We start from the raw sequence: 18,982 nt of genomic DNA, 5'->3' as shown, positions 1-18,982 counted from the left end.
ATCTGACTTTTTCCATTGCTTGTACTATTGGTGATATCCTTTGTTTTAGTGACATGGATCATTAATGACATTTTAAAAAATTAGCTTTTCTTAAGCATCTATATCCAGAAGTACATACCGAAATCTTTATTAACTTAAAAGGAATTCTGAAAACAAGGTAATTAAACATAATACAGCATTATAAAGACAGTGGTCTTAAAATCTGCTTCTGTACTATGCCAAATGGATCTTTAGTTCTGCTGTTTCTATATGAGTGAAAGTGCTGATGGCAGATAAGGTTTACAGCTATAGATTTATGGAGAATTTTCTTCTAAAATTCCAATTTTAACATTCTTTCATGTAATATTGACCTGTAAGGATATTTGAAGCAGTTACTACTTAATTTCCTATGCATATTGAGTGAGAGCACTGTTTGAAAACCTTGGGAAAGCAGACCCAAATACAAATCTCATACCATCAAAATTTCAGTGGACTCTGGCAGGTTACATTTCTTTCATACTTCTGAGTTTCCTTTGAAAGGAAACCTTTCCCAGATGGTCATTGCAGGGTGCTGAATGAAGCCAGTAATTTTATGTAAGCATGTGAGTTCATAGCCCTGACAGAATTCCTTGTTTGGGTGCTGGATTCTTTGCAGAGGTGGTTTTTTTTCATTTTTATCTCTGCACTGTTAAATGAAGGCAAGTTAAGGGTAAGATTATCTGCAAGGTCACAGAGAAACTTAAGGCATGATGGGCAAAGGATCCTTACCGGGTTGGAACTAGAAATAAACACACAAAGGGAAGGATAGGGCCATACTGATAGTTATAAATTAAGTGTCAAGGTCTCAAATCTGGGAAGGGATCATCAGAATTTATAAAGTTCTATTTAAATAGTCCATTCTCCTCACTTCAGACATCTGTTACTGGTTATTGTTTGAGTGACCACCATGTACATTATACAAAAAGGAATGTGTTTTTTGTAAGATCTCTGCTAATGTGGCAGATAAAATCCCAGTGTTTGATAGCAGTGCCAAAGGGCAAAGAGGTGCTGAACAATATTCCTCATCTTTACCATAACTTTCCTTCCTGGAAAAACAGGCTTTGACAGTGGGAAAATGAAGACTGAGATAAGGAGAAGTGGAAAGAGGCTTGGGAACTGAGAGTGATATAGACCAGAACTTGAGCAAGCAGGGAAAAAAAGTCATCTCTTGGGCTGATGCACCAATTTTTCTTTTGTTGTTGTTGATTGCAGATAGGAATTCTGTCTCCATGCTATGGCAATAAATTGAAAGGACTAGCAAGCTAAGAAGCTAAGGAACAGTTGTTTGTGTTGGCATGGAGTGTAATCTGGGCCTAGTTTTTACATCTCTAGCAGCTGATTGTTGCACTGGTTTTATTAATGCAAATGCTGCATCAGTCTCAACATTTCATTTTTCAGAGGAGCAGTATTGGAACTGATGGTAATGATTTGCTTACTCAGGAGAGATGAAGCAGTTGACAGTGCTGGTTCTCTCGTTTTTATTGATTATGGGCATTAAGTTTCAGTACAGAGAGCAGGGAAGTTTGTTGCCTTTAAACTCTATTTCTTTTACCCTTGGAGAGCTAAGCAGGTGGATACAGGTTATGGGAAATTAGGTGTGCTGCAGACATGTTAAGTGATTCAGTTTTAATTTTCCATTTTAACATCTTGCTGGGTAGACATAAACAGTGCAATTAAGCAAGATTTAATTCAGCCAGGTGACATCTTAGATACCTGATAATAGATGGCATAGCTGAATTTATTGAGCTGCTTTGTGCTGTCAGTTTTACTGTAGCCCTTGCCTGTTCAGAAGATGCATTAAGGAGGAATTTTGACCTTGGCAGGTGTAGAAAAATTTGAATTTAAATTCAGGAAAATTTTCATGGAAGAATTAGGCAACCTATGAGAGTTTTGTGCAACAGGGTTACAGATGGAGCAGGGAGAAAAAGAACCTGGTGAATGTACAAATATATGTAATTTTTGATAGAAAATGATAAAAATGAGAAATTTAAGGGACTGTTTTACAGAAAGTGGGATTTTTTCCAGCAGTTTAGTTCATTATAGGGGTAATCTGGAAGACAAGTGAAGCCTAATTAGCACCCTGAAGGACCAGGCATTAGCTTAAGCATGATTCTCTGTATTTGCACACAACAGGACAGGATGCTAAGATGCATCTGTAGAGTTTTGCTATTTACTAGTATGTTAAAAAGCTGACCTTTTTGAAACATATGCATTAACTTTGGAAACTAATTTTCCAGTATCATGTTCTCAGCTGCAAAAGAAACAACAGGTATTAATATAGTTTATGAATTTATTTAGTCTTAGTTAATTTGTACTCTGCACTGGAATAAGTACACAGCCAGCCACCTTTTAGAATATGTGTGAAGAATAAACTTTGGCAGATGTTGCTCATGTTATAACTATCCTTGCTCCATGTATGTGGGAGTGCCTTGAGTGATAGGAATAGAAATTTGTCAGTTCAGTGTCTGACATCTGTGTTGGGCAAATTAGCACAAACTCCAGGGGGCAGAATGAATGAAATGGGAGTCAGTGGAGCCTGTTGGGAAAAAGTCAAAACACCCATTGTAACAGAAGCCATATGCATCACAGCCCTCTGGCATCTTTACAGGAGGGAGTGAGTGTAAGGACAGGAAATCTGGCTGTGCCATAACCATTTCAGATCCTCCAGAAGGGATGGACAAGGGCCTTCACCAAAGGCAGTTAGGTGAGCTGAAGGAGAAGGTCCATGCACAGATTCCCTGGCTGAAGGGTGGAGGCAGTACTGGAGCTGAGCAGGGAGCTCTGGGCAGATGCTGGTTTGTACTGGAGCTGAGCAGGGAGCTCTGGGCAGATGCTGGTTTGTACTGGAGCTGAGCAGGGAGCTCTGGGCAGATGCTGGTTTGTACTGGAGCTGAGAAGGGAGCTCTGGGCTGTGGCTGGATTTGTACTGGAGCTGAGCAGGGAGCTCTGGGCAGATGCTGGATTTGTACTGGAGCTGAGCAGGGAGCTCTGGGCAGATGCTGGATTTGTACTGGAGCTGAGCAGGGAGCTCTGGGCTGTGGCTGGATTTGTACTGGAGCTGAGCAGGGAGCTCTGGGCTGTGGCTGGATTTGTACTGGAGCTGAGCAGGGAGCTCTGGGCTGTGGCTGGATTTGTACTGGAGCTGAGCAGGGAGCTCTGGGCAGATGCTGGTTTGTACTGGAGCTGAGCAGGGAGCTCTGGGCTGTGGCTGGATTTGTACTGGAGCTGAGCAGGGAGCTCTGGGCAGATGCTGGTTTGTACTGGAGCTGAGCAGGGAGCTCTGGGCAGATGCTGGATTTGTACTGGAGCTGAGCAGGGAGCTCTGGGCAGATGCTGGTTTGTACTGGAGCTGAGCAGGGAGCTCTGGGCTGTGGCTGGATTTGTACTGGAGCTGAGCAGGGAGCTCTGGGCTGTGGCTGGATTTGTACTGGAGCTGAACAGGGAGCTCTGGGCAGATGCTGGTTTGTACTGGAGTTGAACAGGGAGCTCTGGGCAGATGCTGGTTTGTACTGGAGCTGAACAGGGAGCTCTGGGCAGATGCTGGTTTGTACTGGAGCTGAACAGGGAGCTCTGGGCAGATGCTGGTTTGTACTGGAGCTGAGCAGGGAGCTCTGGGCAGATGCTGGTTTGTACTGGAGCTGAGCAGGGAGCTCTGGGCTGTGGCTGGATTTGTACTGGAGCTGAGCAGGGAGCTCTGGGCTGTAGCTGGATTTGTACTGGAGCTGAGCAGGGAGCTCTGGGCTGTAGCTGGATTTGTACTGGAGCTGAGCAGGGAGCTCTGGGCTGTGGCTGGATTTGTACTGGAGCTGAGCAGGGAGCTCTGGGCAGATGCTGGTTTGTACTGGAGCTGAGCAGGGAGCTCTGGGCTGTTGCTGGATTTGTACTGGAGCTGAGCAGGGAGCTCTGGGCAGATGCTGGTTTGTACTGGAGCTGAGCAGGGAGCTCTGGGCAGATGCTGGTTTGTACTGGAGCTGAGCAGGGAGCTCTGGGCAGATGCTGGTTTGTACTGGAGCTGAGCAGGGAGCTCTGGGCAGATGCTGGATTTGTACTGGAGCTGAGCAGGGAGCTCTGGGCTGTGGCTGGATTTGTACTGGAGCTGAGCAGGGAGCTCTGGGCTGTGGCTGGATTTGTACTGGAGCTGAGCAGGGAGCTCTGGGCTGTGGCTGGATTTGTACTGGAGCTGAGCAGGGAGCTCTGGGCAGATGCTGATTTGTACTGGAGCTGAGCAGGGAGCTCTGGGCAGATGCTGGATTTGTACTGGAGCTGAGCAGGGAGCTCTGGGCTCTGGCTGGATTTGTACTGGAGCTGAGCAGGGAGCTCTGGGCTGTGGCTGGATTTGTACTGGAGCTGAGCAGGGAGCTCTGGGCAGATGCTGGTTTGTACTGGAGCTGAACAGGGAGCTCTGGGCAGATGCTGGTTTGTACTGGAGTTGAACAGGGAGCTCTGGGCAGATGCTGGTTTGTACTGGAGCTGAGCAGGGAGCTCTGGGCAGATGCTGGTTTGTACTGGAGCTGAGCAGGGAGCTCTGGGCAGATGCTGGTTTGTACTGGAGCTGAGCAGGGAGCTCTGGGCAGATGCTGATTTGTACTGGAGCTGAGAAGGGAGCTGAGGTATGGAAGGTTAGAATGCAAGTCTCCAAGTCCTTGGTGACATGATGATGAACTAGAACATGTGATTCCTAGTGCACTGTGATTGGATTTGCCTCAGGATCTAATATTCAAGCAGTTTTATGAACCAATTCACAAATTCTGGGAGAAAACAATCACTGATGACTTCCAAATACAGATGCAGCCTATGAGATGTAAAACCCAGGGTCTCATGTTGACAAAAGTCTAATATATCTGCTGAGGAAAGTATCATTATTTGCTTATGTTTTTACCTCTTCCTGTAGGCTTCTTGTTGCTGTTAGAGCATACGAGTCAGTATGGACCCAATATAATATTTGATATATTTAATGTCTACATTTTGTTGCATAAAATCAATGCTATTTATCATTTTCAGTGATTTTAATGTTTTCCACATGTATGAGGGTTGGTGCTAATTATCGCTGGCATTTTTCTAAACATAATTGTGGGAAATATTTCCAATTAGTAACAGAATCCACAGGAAACTTGGGAAAAAAATAATACAAAGACCTTGAAATGTAAAACTTAAACTTTTAAAAAAGGCATTCCCAAATAGCAGTTGAAATCCTAGGTACTGGTTGTCCCTTTTGACTGTACTAAAATTGCATCATTTTTTCTTTAAGAAAACAGCTTTTTTGATCCCAGTGAAACAGAGAAATTATTTTTTGGGAATAAATCAGTCCTTCTTGCCATTCCACCCCTCTCCCTCTGTAAAATGGGGCTTCTCTGAAATCTTGGGAACATGTTGTTTGTATTACTCTTCATAATAGGTGAAAATGAGCAATGTGTTACCCATGATGTCTGTATATTGTGTTTTTCACAAGTGTTTTTCCTTGGGCTTTCATGATGTGATTGACCACATGTGAATATAATACCTGTCAGTGCACTTAGTGTGAAAAAGAATTATAGAAACCAGCAAAGCCAGTTAGAGATTGCACTCTGCTTATGTAAAGTACTGAATGTGTTTCTTTAAATGTTTGTTTTCACGTTAGAAACAATCACACTTTGTTTGGATCTTTCTTTCTGCTATTGGAAGAGACTGGAGTAAATTAACTGATTTTAATAAATTTTTAGAAGAAAACTGGTCAGAACTTCCCAACCTCAGAAACTGAGTTTGTGGGAAGAGGAATGTTTGCAGAAGGATTCACTTTTATGACTTAGAAGTCTTTGTTGTGGCTGCTGGGGGCACGTAAATAAATATTGATTAACCTGTGCAGTGTAGTGCTGTACTCACCTGCCTCCCTCAGAGGTCAGGATGGTTCCTGGGGCTCCCGAAGGCCCGTGCTTGGAGCAGAGTCAGGTGCATTTTTCAGCTGCATCTGATTTAAGTGAAGGTCTTGTCGTGCAGCACCTGCTTCTCATTGCCCTGCTCTCCTCCCAGGGATCAGCAGTTGAGTTTGGCAGGAGACATAGCTGACTAGTCCCTCTCTGATTACTGCTCTCAGACTGGGTAGATGCTGGGGTGCCTTTTACAACAGATGTGAATCAAAACTGTTTGAGGTAGGGGACATTGCACCTGCTCAGCTCTGGTTGGTGCTGCCCTGTGGGAGATGTAAGACAGGGGCAGTCAGGAGCAAGGACAGACAAATGGGGAAGGAGCTTCCTGAGCAGGTCATGTTTTAGTCCCAGGAGCCTTTCTGTTGACAAACACTCCAACAGGTACCTTCCACAATCTATTCTTGCCTTTCACCAACTCCTCAGGGTTCAACTCTGTTCATATTTTACATATTTTTATAAATTGCTTGTTTCTCCTATTCTTTTTTCTTTTTATTTAAGCATAAAATCTATTTATTATATACTCTGCTCAATGCCAGATGAAATGAATTTTTTTTCTTGGACATTAAAAAAAAATTATATCCCTTTGCTTGCCAGCTGATAATTCCTTGAGGTTTTTGGTGATCTCTTTCCATTTTGAAATATGATGGATTCTCCATCATCTGATTCTGCTTTTTCAGCAGTAAGATTTAGCACATCACTTATTCTTTTGGAAGACTCATCTATTTCTTCCCTTGTACCTCTGTGGATAAAGCATCAAATATTTTGTTGAACTTTCCTCTTCTGCCCTGTGTTGACTTAATATGCTCCCACTTAATAGAAGGATTTTGTCCAAAGGGTGTCACTTGTGTAATATGCCTTTTTCAGCATGAGTCACTTTTTTCTTATGCTGTTTCTGAAAAAGCTTTCTCGCTGTTCTGAAACTTTCCTGGCTGGGTTTAGACAAATTAGTTAAAATACAGAGCTAAAAGTACTTCTTTTACGTACTTGGAAAATGTAACATTTCAACCATTTCAGTAAATTTAACAATACTAAGAAGTTTGGCTTGCTGCACTTTTTTAGCAAATAAAAACACTTCTGCTTTATGTATTTGTCTTAAAATCTGATCATGTGCAATTAATTTATCTTGAATCTGTTAAACTATTTTGGCATGAAGATTTAGCATCTGCAGATATTTTAGATTGAAACATGGGCTGCAGATGTTGGGTTTGGTTTTGTGTTGCCTCCTGCTTCCCCGTTCAGTAGCTGCATGCTGCGGTAGGTAAGGCTGTCATGAGAGGCAGGCAGGGAAGGGAATTCAGAGCAGGTGAGGCCTCGTCTCTTAGAATAAGAAGGAATCTGAAACAATTGCAAAGTTGGACATGTGGAACAGTTTCCTGCCTGGGACCTGCCCTCACTTCCCCGTTCTGTTTTTGTGAGAGGGAAGTCAGCCCATCCCTGCAGCTGTTGGACAAATAACTCAGAAATATATTTGTGGGTGCATCATGTGCCGGAGAACTGCTGCTCCTTCATCCCAGCAATGGGCACGTTACCTTGTGAAACAAACACTGCGGTTTGCCTCTGCTTCACCTTACAGGAAGCTTGTAAATTGTGTTTTCGTGCTATCTGACATCTGGTTTTATTTCCTCTGACAGAGTTTACATGAGAAGATACTGAGGGTGGTGTCTCCACCTAATTTTTATTGCACTTCATTTTCTGGTATATGCAGAAAGTCATAAAATCAGGTGGTACATGGCTAATTTCCTCAGCCCTCTTGTATGGTGGCTCTTTTCATGCTGAACAAATCCATCAGAGCTTGCCAATACATACTTGGTGATCTTTTTTTGATGCTTTAAACTCTGGCAGATAATATTAAAATATAGCCTGTAAAGCATGTATGGGAAAACCTGTGAAAATCATTTAACAAGTTGAATGTCTGAAAAAGGCCCTCAAACCTTTTTATTACTGGCTCTAATTTCTTTAAAAAATAGATATTATCATGTTACAGTTGGCAATCTTTAGTAGTTCTGGAAGCTTGAGTAGTCATTGCAGTTGTTTTGATACCTATTGCTGTAGGACCTGATAATTGCAAACCAAATAATTCAGCCATGCAGAGTGTTTTGTACAAGTTCCTTCTTCTTTCCACCTGGGGAAGAAACAAAATCCCAGCACTGACTTGGTAGAACCTGAAAGAATGTCCCCAGCTCCAGTTTAGAACAGCAATGACAAAGCAATTCTTCTCATGAATTACCAAATCCATAAGAGCAAATTTTTATCATTATTATTATTACTGATAGCTCAGGGTAAGAGCTCAGTAAGGTAATAGTATTTGTCTGCACCCACTTACCAGTCATCAAGGGATACACAATAATATGGTATCCTGTGGCACTCTGTTGGTGTGGCCAAGCCCCAGGAAGTGTCTTTAAAAATTTACAATTAAGAATTAATTGTGTTTGGGTAGATTGTGAATATTTTCACCTCCTCAGTTAATATGGCCACTCACCTTCCCCAGCCTGCAGTGGGATGAAAGTGGGTTGTTGCAGACATGGGTATTTCATCATCGCTTGCTCACAATGATTCAAAAAATACCATCGTTTTTAGAATAATACTTTACAACAAGAGGATGAAAGCAGCTTGTTGGAATCTCAAATTATCTTTTTATTATCTTGAGCAAATAGTGTGCTGCTATTTCTGTTTTTCTGGATCAGTCCTGACACAGGCAGGGACATGGTAGATCCTTTCAAAACGATGGTGAGATTGCACTGTTACTTGGAGACTTAGCCCCAAGGAAAAACTTGCTTTTTGCAATTGTTTGAGCTCCAACTATATGACTCTTTTCAATATGTGGGCTACAAAACCTCCTACGGAATTGGGATCAGACCAGCACAGATTGACAACATAAATTAAGCTTAATTCTCTCATGCAATTTAGGCCTCTTTTTCAACATTGTACCTGATAGAGCAGTTCTCCGGGACCAGCGCAGATGTTTAGATTAAGTAATTACTGCTTAGCCTGGCTGTGGGTGATGAACTGAAGGCTCTGTTTGCACTGCAGCATTCTTACTTCGCTAGAAACTTGCAGCTCCTTTCCCTCAGCAGGTATTGGGTTTTCTGAAGGAGTTGTCTTCTTTAATTTATTTGAATCTGTTGATTTGGGTGAATTGCTCGCTGTTACGTGCCTTACCAACAGTGTTTTAGTCCTCAGTTTGAAAGTCTCCAGTATCATACACAGCTCCATCAGATCTGAAATTCCTTAGTGTTTTTTATGTTTTCCTAAGGGTTGAATCACTCACAAGTATTTCGTGTTTTCTTTTTCCCATAATTTCTTAAGTTTAATATCCTGCCCATCTGCATCTGTTAAGAGTCTAAAATGCTGCCTTGATGTTGCATCCTAGTCTCATGAGTTGTCAGGCCACATTTATCAGAGGATTGTTCTAAAGGCTTGTTCTCTGCTTACACCTCTTTGCTTGACATGGGAATCTCTCAATGGGATCTTAATGTGCCTATAGCTTATTGATTGAATTTTCAGATAACTGCTTCTTCTCTTCCACTAAAACACCAGAAAATTAAACACTCCTCCTTTCAGGAATTCCTCATACATAAACTGTTCTTCTAAAAAAAGCAAGCCAACCGCTTGTGAAAGATTACTTAGATATAATTTGTATGCAGGTTGTAAAAGGGGAATTTCCTCCCTGCTTTTGGAAAGTCTGACTGCATTTTAGATTGTCCAATTCCTGCTGAATCTGTATAATTTAGTGCAGCTATCTTTGAGGATAGATCTTCTATTTAGAACCATTATAGCATTGCCCTTGATCTGCTGCTCCCTTTTTACTGTTGCAGTGACCCCATAGATCTTTGAAAGCAGGGAATTGAAAAGATCTAGGTGATGTTAGCTGATGGCTATAATCCTTCTTTAATAAGAAGGATTTATTTATTGAAACTGTTCTACAACTTGAGGATATGAATTGATGACAAAGTACAAGCTTTGTACAATTTCCAGAACCAAGCAGCTCTTATCCAGAAAAAAGGTCAAAAGTGGAATATGCCCCTTTTCCTCTCTGACATTTGCATCATATTACTTGAGCATTTTGAAGAGTGGACTTGTTACATGATTTCCTAGAGGGATTCTGCTTTTGGCTGCTTCTGGAGGCTTCTCTCATCTGTTCTGCTCTGCTGTTGTATCAGCTGTTGAGAATTTTTTCTGTACTTGTCAATTGCTCTTGTTAGGTGAGTTCCTGATTAATCTGGTGACAGCAAAACTATTCACTGGTGACCTGTTAGTGCCTAAATCCCCCTCCCCCTGAAACAGAGTTAGAGAAATATCTTGCTTTGAGCATTAACCAGGGAAACACTATTTTCATGCAACTTTCCCGCCTGGTGAAAAAAAAAATTGTATTATTTTTTCCCCTTTCTTCTCCCTCTGCTTTGCCTTTTTTTTCCCTAGAAGGATGGCATCACACCACTCCCCCCAAAAATACCACAACAAAAACAAAAAACCCCTTGAGATTCTCGAGAAAAATATGTGGAAAAATCATACACATATCAAATTGTAACTTTATCTACTTTAAAGAATGAGAAATATACGGTGTTAGCTGTCACCAAAATTCCTTTATCGTCTCATAGCCATCAGCAGTGGTGGTGGCATAAATCCCTATCCTAACTCCTGTGTTTATACAGGTTGAGGCATTTAAGTGTTGGAACAGTGTCCCTATGGTTTGAGAGACTGTGTATAACCTCAAATCATTGTGCTCCTAGACATGCTTGTAAATGAAAGTTAAATTAGTGTTGTATAATGACAAATATGTCTTTTGTGCTGGATGCTCACTATGCTGCCTCTTGCTAATGCTGTGTAAGAGGAAAAAGTCAAAATATTGCAAATCCTTGGTGCTAATATTATAAACAAGAGGAAAGCGCATAATTTCTTTGGGATCAGAAAGATAAGGGAGGAGAGTAAACTTCTAATAAGCCTGGAAAATGTAAATTTTTTTATTATACAGTTGGCACAGTATAGACCAATGATTAATTGGTCATAATTATACTCTATGTTGTAGATATTAGAACTCTCGACTCAGTGCAGAGCACTTAGTGATTTTCAGAAAGAACTTAGGATGGAAAATATTCAAATTTTCCTCTATATTTTAAGACAAGATATTTCACATAAGCTTATGTGTGGCTTATTTTTTCCCACAAAATCTCTTGGCTCTGCTTTTGCATTCTGGAGTGATGATATGTCCTATCAATTTTGTCACAATGCCAGAAAGGGCTTCCAGTGACATTTTTTGAGTGGTCATTGGGATCAAGTCTATCTTTCTCCTTTTTTTTTTTTAACTATGGATATCATCTAAGACTGGAGTGAAATTCTCTCTGTAACAACAGAGTAGCACAGTGCTCAGGGAAGAGGGAACAGTAGACATAAACAGTTCCTGTATGTTCATCACCGAGCAGTTTTGGAGTTTTGAGTGCGTGAGGGTTGCAGCCCAGCCGAACTCTCAGATGTTTCTGTTCCAGCTGAGCTTCAGTGGGTTCTGACCCTCTGGTCCACATGCATAATCACAGCAGTGGGGAGCCCTGAAATGTGTCTTGGGAGGCTGGCTCTGCACTCGTGTGTGCCGTAATTTGGAGTGCTGTACTGAGGACAAGCCCACCGTGCTCATCCCCAGCATCCCAAGGACTCTCTGGTCATAAGGACGGCTTTGATGCTGCTCATGGGATGCACTTTATAGAAACAGGAGCATCCATGTAGAAGCCCACTGATTGTAGAAATGGGTATAGCAATAAAAAGTATTGATTTGGGTTCATTTACTCATTCTGGGTTTTGCAACAATAGTTCACCATCTAGCATGTGCTGCTTTCAAAGTTTCAGATGGTTATGGGCAGATGACTTTGCTTGAATGACCACTTTGTATTGGATTTTGTTCTGTTTATGTTACATGTCTGGTTATATTTTCAATTTGTAGAGTCTATGAAGTGTTTGATGTATTTGTATAAACAATTTGATTTCTGAAAAGATGTTCTGAATTAAATGCCATTGCTGTACAACAATACACTAACAACATTCTGGGATCATTTAAAGCCCTTTGTTTAGTAACACAATGAATGTCATTCGACTGTTACAGTAAGAATGTGAACATTAAAAACAGCTTGTAAAAATGAAGAGTTTTTGAAACCTAGAATTATGTGGGATATCAACTTGGAGCATCTGCTTCTGTCTTTAATTTTTGAGTGAAACGTTTTCCTATTGATTCTTGACAAATGTGTTTCCCATCAAATCAGGCATTCAAATTTCAGTTTTTACAATAACACCTCAAAAAACAATTCTCAGTGCAAATTTTGAGATGGATGTTGAAAGCGTGAAATTAAAAGTTGCTGATCTTTTTGTTTGCCTCTCAGTTGTGGTACTTAGGAGCCACAAGTTGCATCTTGCAGCCACACTGACTGGAAACACTTAATTTCCACTAAAATAAAAGCGAGTATTTTCATGGAATTGCATGTCATCAGAATAAAAACAAAACCAGAAACTTCTATAAGAGCATCAGATCTTCTAATATAAACTGAGTACCTTTTTCCTCCACTTGCCTCTGTTCCCTGCCATTGTTTGTATTGGCATTTATTGTGTACTTGTCCTTTGCTGCTGGAGCAGCCCAGGTGGTATTGAGCTGCTCAGTGTAAACGTGGTGCTCAGAGCTGTACCCTGTGAAGGCACAGGAAGCAGAAATGCAGGTGTAGCTCAGAATGCAGGGGAGTCTGCATGGGAGCTGTCACTCAGATCGGTCCAGCCCTTAACAAAAACAGGAGCTGGACAGGCTCGGGAGGGGCTGCGCTCGTGCTCTCTGACTCCCCCTTCTCCTCTTTGCTGTGCCAGTTGTGCTTCCCTGTGTCCTGGCCCAAAGCTGTTCCGATTGTGGGCTAAGCTGTTGGCTTGTGGCTAGTGAAGTATTTCCAGGTGTGCTGTCTACAAAGAAGAGTGCTCCAAAGCTCAGAGGGATAGAAAGCTTCCATTGGGAAACCTTGACTGTTGCAAGGATTCATGTGCTATTTATATCTGTCTTTTTCTTTGAAGCACTACAAATGTTTGGTGTGTTTGTAAAATTTTCAAGATAATTTTAACTGTTCCATTGTATAGTTTTGAATGTGGTTCATTATTTTTTTTTTCCAATAGTTTCAAGATTGGCAACTGAGACAAACAGTGCCACTCAGAAGAAAATGATTACAAACATTCTGTCTCCTTGAAAAACAGGTCTATACTTTGTATCTGTATGTATAAAGTTTTGTAGTTAATAGAAAATGATACCAGTTAACATGGAGCATTTGATAATTGGAATTTTCTTGAGATATCAACTACTTGTTTGTTGTTATTAGTGCTGAACCATGAATAATTTACTGGCTTTCACTTTATAATCTGCAGCGTCTGCTAATTTTGAAGTTCAGTAGTCAATTTAAAGTTTGCTGGAGCTGACTAATGATTCACAAGAGATTTTTGTGAGATATTTTGTCATCCATTTAAAGCTTGGAAAAGTCTGCTGTGGCAGCCATCTGGCAATTCTTGGTTCTCTGGAGGAAAGAGAAGCCTTTTGATACAATAGATCAAAGCATTCTGCTCTTTCAGTGACTGATACCTATAAGTAACGTAGAAGTTTCTCAAAGTTATTTCACAATGCCTGTCTCGTTTGCCAAACTTTTGTATTGTAGCCACAATACAATATTGGCCATGAATTACATTTTAATTATATTTTAATCATTATTTAGAAACTTCTGCTTGCAGTTGATTTACAGATCTGAGTGTTTATTAACCAAGAGATTTTATATTTAACAAATATGCTGTTATGATTAGTAAAATTAATGCTAAATCTTTTTGCTCTTAGTGCTAATGGTATAGGTAAGGGTACTCTCAGCAACTGTACTTGTGCTTCAGCATAAGCCTGAGATATAGGTGCACCTATCAAGGAATTTCAGAAATAGCTGATGTGTCTTGGCATGTAGCTGTATCATCCTAATAGCTGTAATAGGTGAGCCTTTTTATTGAACCATTCAAATACAGGTGACAGCTGTGGCAAGTACTGGATATCCACTGACAAGTCCTTCACACTTGCTGTTCTTTACAGTAGGTGGCTTGGAGAAAGGAAAAGACTTCTAAGATGCTGAATTTTTAAGTACTTAATAAATTTAAAGCACCAACCAGCTAACTAATGTGGTGCCAGATTTTCAGAAATAGAATTATGTGAGTTTGGTGAAGGAATAGCTAATTTTTCACACATTAAAATTTGCTTGAAGTCAGATTTAAAAGAAGCATTTAGGTAGCAGAAGAAAATTCCACATACTTGTGCTTGTCATATGAACATTTCAGTGAGCTATCCAGGATAGGTCTGGTGCTCTTGTTCCTTGTTAAGTCCAAAAACAATGATAAATTCGTAATTCCATACTTGATAAACTTCCATGATTTAATGTTCTGCCTGCTGTAACTCTGAATGAGATACATGTGCTTACCTGATTGTTTATCTCCCTGTCTGCTCGACATGTGCTTCCTATGAGCTACAGTTCAACATGTTTTTTCTTTTTTTTTTTTTTTTTCCAGTGTGGGAACTTTGCTGTCTTGGTGGATGTTCATATTTTGCCTCAAGGCTCCAGTAAAGACACCAGCTGGTTTTCAGATCATGAGAAAGAGGTACAACAAATATCAATTCTACTTCAAAAGTGTATGGCTGCAGGGAAGAAGTTGGATTGCCTTGAACTGTTCAGGATTTTTTCAGTGTTAGGAGAATATTGTTAGTTATACCTAACCATCAGCAGTTGCCATGGGACCCCTAGGTCAGCCATATGTGCTGTTTGGGTCACCAATGACCACTTGAAATTTGCTTTTTAATTTTTAAACTCTGTATGTGCACATTCATTCATGCATGCATGTGTGCTGTGTGTATTCTTGTGACTTAACTTTTAATTTAAAAATACGTTTCTCATGAATGCTTGTAAATTATCCTGAGTGATACAATCCTGCCAGATTGTGGCAGCTATGATTTTATTGATGAAATACCTTCCTAATATTTTTTTTCCTCATTCTGAGAAGTGTAAATGATGTTGCATTTAGAGAGTGCAAGAAAACATAAATCTGCAAGATAAACCATAGTAGAACTGTTGCCTCCTATGAAAAGAAACCTCCACTATTTTGAAGTGTCATGTGTATATCCTGATGAAATAGTGGGGAACCAGCGAGCAGCAGAAGTCTGCCTGTGCCTTTGATGAGGCTGCAGGGAATCACAGAGAAGCTTGTGCTGCGCTGCTGGCGGGAGCTCTCCTGTGTGGGAACGTGAGAAGCTCCTGCTGAAAGGGAAGGCAGGACGTGTTTGGGATGCCTGCGGACTTTCCCGCAGGTCTCCCTTACGGCATTTTCAGCAGATAGCTTCCCCAATAATGCCGTCATTAACTTGTCACGGCACAGGCCCCAGACATCCCAGAGTCGTACATTTCAATGGAATTGAAAGAAACAATGCGTTCGGATCCTGAGGGAGCAAAAGCACAGTATTTAGCAGCATGTGGTTCGTCTCATTTGTGCTTTATTAAGCAGAGGAATAAGAAAATAGGAAAAATCTCTTGGATTTCTTTTTTATGGCTAAATGAATGCTCATTACCTTTTCTGTTTTAGAACAAGTTTCGCTCTCCTGGTTATCTGAGTTTTAAACGTTTTCAAAATGTATTTTGTAAGACTGCCAGAACAAAAGAGATGAATTTCAGGAAATTAGCTCATGATTGATTTAATAAAGAGGCATGACAGGACAGCATTCGGTGCATTTCTATGACTGCATGTTTCAAGAGAAGTACAAAGGTTGCGTATTTTCAGCAACTGAGAAGTGTGAGTCAAATAGCTTTGCAGTTCACTTCCTGAAAGTCCTATGCAGAATCTCTGTGTAAGTGAGGGGAGAAAAGGTCCTAAAGAAAGATTATTCCCATGTATTTTTTATGAGAGCTTTTACATGTTCATCCCAAGTGGTTTTCTGCATTTTTGTTGTTTCCAAACTCTGAAAAATGCTCGTGGTGGTGCAGCCCTCTCTGGCTGTCTGTGGGAAATGTGGATGTCTCTGTAGCAAACACGGTTCCTGCTGATCCCTGCTTACCCTGGCTGGAAGTCATCGGCTTGAGCTCAAGGACCCTGGTGATGCTGTCCCAGCGGCCCTTTGGCCGCTGCTGCTCGGAGCCCGTGCTGTGGAGGGCAGGGTGGAACCACCCCCGTGCCCAAAGCACAGCCCTGCAGTGAGGGAATCCAGCTGGGGGTTGGAATCAGCACCTGGCACACTGCTGTGCCCAGCTGGGTGGGGAGGACTCCTGGGATTGCTGTGGGATGCTGCAGTTTTCCCTTATTGCTGCCCTGCCAATTTCCCTGCCCTTTCTTTCATACCCCTTTTTCCCTGGAATGGCAAAATCAAAGTTTTATCCTTGCTTTCTGAAGTCTGCATGGTTCTTTGTGGGGAGCCATTTAAATAACATTTCCATAAGGCTAACAAGTGAAATATGTTCCATGTAAATGAAGGAAGTGCAAGGTAATGTTTATTGCTATGGAAGGAACCAAAGACACACCATGTTTCTGCTGCTTCTGCAACCTTCTCGTTGTAATTCCATGAAGGAATGTGTAATGGGAGCACTTTAATGAGTTAAACAGAGGGACAAGCAAATACAGAAATTTATAATTGTGCTCTACAAGCAAAAAGGAAAATGGATTTCTTACTGTAAAGGGAAAATACTGGTTGTGATTGACTAATGTATATGCCCTGCTTTCATTTAGATTTTGATTAAAAATTTGTTGTTCTGAGTACTTCCTACATTAATCAAAAGAAAATTTCAAGGCAAGATAATTTAGATACTACTTATATAATTTTTTCTATTACCCTAACACATTTTAGAGGTAAAATTATATTTTTGTGTGCCACAAAGTATCATTGCTGTGAGCACATAGTTATGAACAATGGAAAATGAGAATACTGAGGGAGAAGTCTCAGATATATGTGTGTGTGTGTATTAAGCTTAAAACTTATTCTGGTATTCAAGAGATGAATTTTTGATTTTTACTCCAAGTGGTGTTTTTTTTTTTCTGGCTAATTCTGGCAGAAGGTTTTGCTCTTCCTGAGTTGTATGTGGTTTTATTGTGCTTTGTTGAAGAAAGTATGAAAGATATAAACAGTTATGTTTAGGAGCAGAAAAATCTAAATTAATTAGAGCAATTAAGTTGCTGTGACCTAATTTGCTTGGTCTTATCCACTCTCCCCCCCCCCCCCCCCCCAAAATTACTCAGAATTGGAGCAAAATATCTGTTGTTGTTTTATAAGGATTCTTAAACAGAAATAGTGTGGTGACAATTCCTGAGAGGATTTTTACTAAAATTTTGCTTAAATACCTAATGTTGTGATACATTTTTAACATGTATTTTTTCCTACTTTGCATGCATATGAAACTAATTTCTGGTTTTAAAAAGTTAGCATTGTAATATAATGTATTTCATCTGCCAAGTAAGAATTTCATAATCTACTTCCTCTTTTGTTCTTTAGAAAAATTGTTGGATTCCCCTCCTTGTTCCCATCCATTTCCTAATTCATGTGCTTCTCCTCAATGTTTTTCCTTTTAGTGGGAGAGGGGGTAATTTTGTATTGGTTTCTGCTGTGTGCCTCTGGGCATTTCTGTAAATTTAGATCAAACCAGGCCAGTGGTTTCTCTTTCAGGAGGTCTGCAAGCTGCTGGAAGAAGTTGTTGCTTCAAGAGTCAAACACTACTTGGAGGCACCTAAGCAGCGTGGTCAGTGGAAGCCCATGGAACAGGGATCATCTGGGCCTTTGTTTCTCACTGGTAAAAGAAATTATTTCACTTAGTATGCCATAAAGTGCCGTGGAAAACACTGTTCTTTGTATTTTCTGTGAGAAATTTGCCATCAGCAAGGCCTGAAATAGTCAATGTTTTGGTCTGGAATTACTTCAGCTATGTTAGTGAAAAAATTAAGTCGATTTTAATTTTCTGTGTTGCTTAAAAATGAACATAATGCTGGTACTATTAGTCCAAGAGCCTATCATTAGAACTAAAAAAATTACTTATATAACTCTTGGTCCTGCAAAATTGGTTGAAGTCTTGCTGGTTAGTTAAATCTCTTTTCCACTCACCTATTTAGTGTAGAATTTTTAAATACAGAAATAATATCTTTACTTCTCCTTTTACTTTTGGCAATCTGTTCAGTCTTAAAAAGTTGGTGTGGTGTGATAGGTGACATTTTTTGTTTTACCAGTGCTTCTGCAGGCCTGACAGCAGCACCCATGACCTTGGGAGTGCAGAGATTAAGAGCCTTCACCCATTTGGAATTCACTTTTTATGTGTGTGAGGATGATGAGGCCAGAAGGTGCCATTTCAGTACATCCTCACTTTAAACTAAAAATCATGATCAGTGCAGCTTGGGCCTTACTGCTGGATCAGCTTTGGGGCTAAATGGCTGCCAGTTCTTGTTTAACACCATTTCATTGTTAGCACAATGTGGGGTTTACAGTTGATAGGCTCATCTGTTGGTCTTAGATCATACCAGCAATTTATCTTTAAACAGTTCTTAGGCAAAAAATTACTGGTGTTAGTTACTAGCCTGGAGCAGGTTATAAACTTGTCTCAGAAAAGCAGGGCTGCAGTAGTAAAGCTCTGTGCTGGCCATGCTTTGTCACATTTCCTTAAGTCCAGGAGAGATCTCTGCTGGAGAATGGCTTCTGCAATGCATGCGATTACATACTTAGATCATCACTATGCTCATAGATTTTACAATTCAACATGTATTAGATGAACAGTTCCAATTGGGAACAAGTTCTTTGCCTTTTAAGATGCTTACCATTGTTGAAAAAAGTCTATTCCTATAGAGTGCTGGTTGGTGGTTGTAGCTTTATGTGCTATTGTCAATAATAATGATAAAACTCAGGTTATATACTGTATGGTTGGCTTCATATTGCACCATTTTAGGCATATATGGGAGCCAGGTTCTTCTGGCATGACAGGGTTTTTTTCCCACACCTCAAGAACACAATACCTCATAAGTAGGAGGAGCTTCAGGCCACTAAGGGATTTCCAAACCCCTTTCTT

General features: G+C 40.6%; 1 protein-coding gene across 7 annotated transcripts in view; it reads left to right on the top strand.

The window, feature by feature from the left end:
* The window catches only part of SLX4IP (SLX4 interacting protein), a 71,573-nt gene that overhangs the window by 21,240 nt on the left and 31,351 nt on the right, over positions 1-18,982 (top strand). For 5 of the 7 annotated variants that reach the window (XM_071436723.1, XM_071436809.1, XM_071436985.1 and 2 more), the window contains 2 exons: positions 14,469-14,558; positions 17,599-17,722. In XM_071436723.1, coding sequence (XP_071292824.1) covers positions 14,469-14,558; positions 17,599-17,722 — 214 coding nt within the window. Of the gene's footprint in view, positions 1-14,245; positions 14,559-17,598; positions 17,723-18,982 lie in introns of those variants that run through there. The other 2 variants (XM_071436546.1, XM_071436460.1) reach the window with 1 other exon arrangement.

The sequence above is a fragment of the Agelaius tricolor genome, unplaced genomic scaffold (genome assembly GCF_023055355.1).
Source record: "Agelaius tricolor isolate 1412-34295 unplaced genomic scaffold, bAgeTri1.0.p SCAF_1, whole genome shotgun sequence".
NCBI lineage: Eukaryota > Metazoa > Chordata > Aves > Passeriformes > Icteridae > Agelaius > Agelaius tricolor.
The sequence above is the reverse complement of the archived record's forward strand: the minus strand, read 5'-3'. Positions and strand labels throughout refer to the sequence as shown.